Source organism: Nematolebias whitei, chromosome 18 (genome assembly GCF_014905685.2).
Source record: "Nematolebias whitei isolate Nwh7 chromosome 18, NemWhi1, whole genome shotgun sequence".
Taxonomy (NCBI): Eukaryota; Metazoa; Chordata; class Actinopteri; order Cyprinodontiformes; family Rivulidae; genus Nematolebias; species Nematolebias whitei.
The window spans coordinates 40,677,513-40,681,270 of NC_056515.1; the positions used below are offsets into that span (position 1 = coordinate 40,677,513).

At 44.7% G+C, this 3,758-nt stretch overlaps 2 protein-coding genes across 2 annotated transcripts in view; both read right to left on the reverse strand.

The window, feature by feature from the left end:
* The window catches only part of rilpl1 (Rab interacting lysosomal protein-like 1), a 16,365-nt gene extending 15,669 nt beyond the window's left edge, over positions 1-696 (reverse strand). Inside the window, exon 1 of the mRNA XM_037692493.1 lies at positions 239-696. Within this exon, the coding sequence (XP_037548421.1) occupies positions 239-520 (282 nt within the window). The 5' untranslated portion in view covers positions 521-696. The remainder of the gene's footprint in view (positions 1-238) is intronic.
* A 2,596-nt stretch (positions 697-3,292) lies between these two features.
* LOC119424884 (huntingtin-interacting protein 1-related protein-like) overlaps positions 3,293-3,758 on the reverse strand; it is a 26,942-nt gene continuing 26,476 nt past the window's right edge. Inside the window, 2 exon segments of the mRNA XM_037692397.1 lie at positions 3,293-3,377; positions 3,478-3,758. The exon segment at positions 3,478-3,758 is cut by the window's right edge and continues 1 nt beyond it. Of these exon segments, the coding sequence (XP_037548325.1) occupies positions 3,342-3,377; positions 3,478-3,758 (317 nt within the window). The 3' untranslated portion in view covers positions 3,293-3,341.

Consider the following 3,758-nt stretch of genomic DNA (forward strand, 5'->3'; position numbering starts at 1 on the left):
CCTGTCTGTCTGTGTCTCACCTGTCTGTGCGTGTCTCACCTGTCTGTGCGTGTCTCACCTGTCTGTCTGTGTCTCACCTGTCTGTCTGTGTCTCACCTGTCTGTCTGAGTCTCACCTGTCTGTCTGAGTCTCACCTGTCTGTCTGTGTCTCACCTGTCTGTGTCTCACCTGTCTGTCTGTGTCACCTGTCTGTCTGTGTCTCACCTGTCTGTCTGTGTCTCACCTGTCTGTGTCTCACCTGTCTGTGCCTCCGCTCCTTCTCCAGCCGCTCGGTCCTCTCCAGCCTCAGCCGGTCCAGCTCCAGCCGCAGCTCCTCGGTGTCCGGACTCAGGCTGCTGCGGCTCACCATCACCTCCAGGATCTCCAGAACCCGCACCACCTTGGGCATGAGCCTGGACAGAGCCTCGCAGCCGTACTGGTCTATTATCCGCTCGAACTCCTGGCCGACCACCGCCGCCATGTCGTACACGTCCATGACCGTGAGGTCAGCAGCGTTCTTCTCCAGGGCCGAGTCCTCCATGACCGGATGTAGCTGTGGCCACGGGAACTCTCCCCGGGAGGAACAAGTTGCCCGTAAAGTTTCGTCCTGCCGCTTCAGCGTCTCCAGCACGGTCCAGATGAAGCAGGAGGCAGCGACACATGTGAAAACTACCGAGGGTCCATGGTTTAACCGTGACTTCTGCTCCGGAATCTGTTTCTAAATCACCAATCGCTGCCCGCTCAGAAGCTAACAGCCGGTTACTTCCGTCACTGACTTCAAAATAAAGCTCGGCGTTTCCGGTAGCCACATTTCAAAATAAAACGTGCACGCAGATTTTTTTTTTTTTTTTGCGCACTGTTATGTGCCTGGGGCACATTTGCCTTATTGTTTTGTCCCTTTGGTCATGTTTTGGGTTCTGGGTTGGCTAATCAGCCTTTTCAGCCACACGTATTAAGAGGCTGGTCTCAGGGAGGGTTTTTGTTTTGTCCCCTTTCCCTCTCTTGACTCTCTCAGGGCTCTTACTGCTCTTTTTAGCTCTCAGACTCTTTTGGCTCCTCACAAACTCCACACATTTTTGGACTTTTTTTTTCTTGGGCAGCCTTTGTTTTTTCCCTCGATCTGGAGCTGTGGCCTGTGGCTGGCAGCTTTTCTTAAACTTTTTGCATATGTTTTGTAACTTTGGCCTGGTGGGACTGGTAGTCCTGTTTTCACTTGTTCTTTTGTAGTAGGGTTTTTGCAGTTTTTTTAGTCTGGTACCCAGTGGCTTTGAAGGCCCTGTATAGGGTTGGGAGGACACTGGCTGATTATTCCATCCTTATCCGAACTCTTACAGTGCCCTCCAGAGCGTCTATGGACATGCTCTCGTCGTCTCCCCCCTCTGCAGAATGTCTACGTCACTATGTGTTTGTTTGTGCGAGGTGTTTTTTAATATCAGAGTTTTTTTTCTCAACCAAGAAGAAAAAGTCTGATAGGAATTTTTTCGCTTCCAACTCCTACATGTGTCCAGTTTCACTACTTGTTGTCTGTCTAACAGGTCTCACTTGTAAATGAGTCTTTGAGGCTCAATGTGACTTATCTGTCTAAATAAAGGCTGAATGAATGGCCTGCTGCTGTACCTTTTTGTTTGTTTGGCCGGCTCTCCAGGTCCAACTTTAAGTTCATACTTTGAGTTTTGTGTCTTTTTTGGTAGACAAGGGAATTGGGGGTTCTTAATCTTTTTTTACAGGAAGCAGCTGTTAATAAATTGAGTGTTTTTGAACCCTCGTATTTGTGTCTCGTGTCCTCCTTTAATGTGTTGTGTTCTTAGTGGACGTAACATGCACGCAGAAAAGTTGAGTCAAAAGTCTCACTAATTTCATGTCATACATACGTGTGCTAGTATTGTACTGGTAGAATAACACTGTATATATATATATATATATCAGAGACAAGCCATCCTCAAAGAGACAAAACGTCCTCAGAGACTTTGCGTCTCTCCTACCCCTCCCTTTCTGCTCTGACACAGGAAGTTTCTTTTTACCCCTTCCTTCTCTGTGTGTGTTAAATCCACACCTGGACCACCCTGATATACCGACTACAATCTTGGAACCGCCTCTGTGCTGACTGGCCCTCTATTCTGAGTTGACCAGATTTTAGTCTCCAGAGAAGAGTCTCATCAAAGAAGTGACCTGTACCCGACTCACAAGAACTGCGATCGCCATAGCAACTAAGGAAGTAAAACCCCAGTTGAACAGAGATTCAAAGAAATGGTGTTTATGTAAAACAAGGTGTCACTCCTTTCCAACAAAGTCTATTGTGCATGTTCTGAGACTTTGAGAAGGGAGGTATAATTGCATTAATTATACAGTCGGGCCACACCCACTGTGAGAGGGCTCTGATTGGTTGGAAATTAGGGGCACAGTCTTCTGAGGTGTCAGGTAAACATCCTGATGCATGCTCAACAGGTAAACAGGTCATCAGGTCAGTTTTTTGGAGCAGCTGAGCTGAGCAGTGTTGTCCAAGCAGATGGAATGAGTGGTTGCTGAGACTTCATTCACTTTCTGAAATAATACTAGTGACTATTCATATCCACATTTCATATTTGCCATAAGCTTCATACTGTTATTATTCAAACTGACAAACGTTACAGAATTGTGCATTTAAATTACCGGATTCTTTGTTTTTCTTTGAGGGAGAGGAATTAAGTTGGCTACAAGAATTCAGGTAAATATATATTTGTGGGGTGAGGCCAGTCCACATTGCGGTTAGCGAACACACCTGTTAAAAGGTGCCCTGTCCCTACAGCTGATCTAAATGTTAACAGCAGTTTTAAGCTGATTTTGTGCCATCAGTTTGTATCATTATAAGTTGGGTATCAGTCTCTACCGCACGATTTTAGCTTAGTAACTGTTTAACAGATTAAGTTATGGCCATTTTGTTTATGCTCAGATCGCTTTGCTGTGGCAGCCATCTTGAATTTGATCGACTCTAGAAATTAATCAGTCGTAGAGGTACATTCAGTGATTACTTTCTGAAAGCTTTATTAAAATCCATTTAGGATATTTTGTTAATGGTACTGACAAACACACACACAAACAAAGGACAAATCATTATCGTTCATTTCCACTGTGGGTGATAATCATAAGAAAGCACTAAGAACAATTTCATGCTTTTTAATAAATCCATGATAATACAGGCATGACTTGTCATTCAGTTGTAAAACTCATAAAATACCAACAAATGTTGCTTTTAATTTCCTGCAACGTTTCATAAAACTAGAGGATAAATTTAGATTAAAAGAGTTATTCTCAATCACAGAAGACGTTTCTCCCTCCGGTGAGTGCTAAAATCATCAAGTTGTGTTCTTCTTCTTCAACCAGCCTCAAGACTCTCCAGTTCCAGTTTCTCCTCGTTTGAACTGTAATAAAAAATAAAGAACCAGACTCTTATGTACTCCATCTACCCACATCGTCATCTTATTGGCACATCAACTCTGGGCAGTGAAGATCTGCACTTACTGCATTTTTCAGCAAGTTTCCAGATTTACTGAAGATACTTGGTTTCTTGAAGACGTGTTTGCTTGACTCGGCTTGGCTTGGCTGAGCTGTCTGAAGTTGCGGAGATGGTTTAGGCTCACCAAAGCTTGATGAGAGTGATGCAGGTTGTGACGCCGAACGATGCTGAGACTGTGAGAAACCCTGAGGCGGCATTGTGGTGAACGACTGGGATGGAATGAAAGGCTGAGGTGGAACGTAGGTTTGTGAAGGTGTGTAGGTTTGTGAAGGTGTGTAGGTTTGTG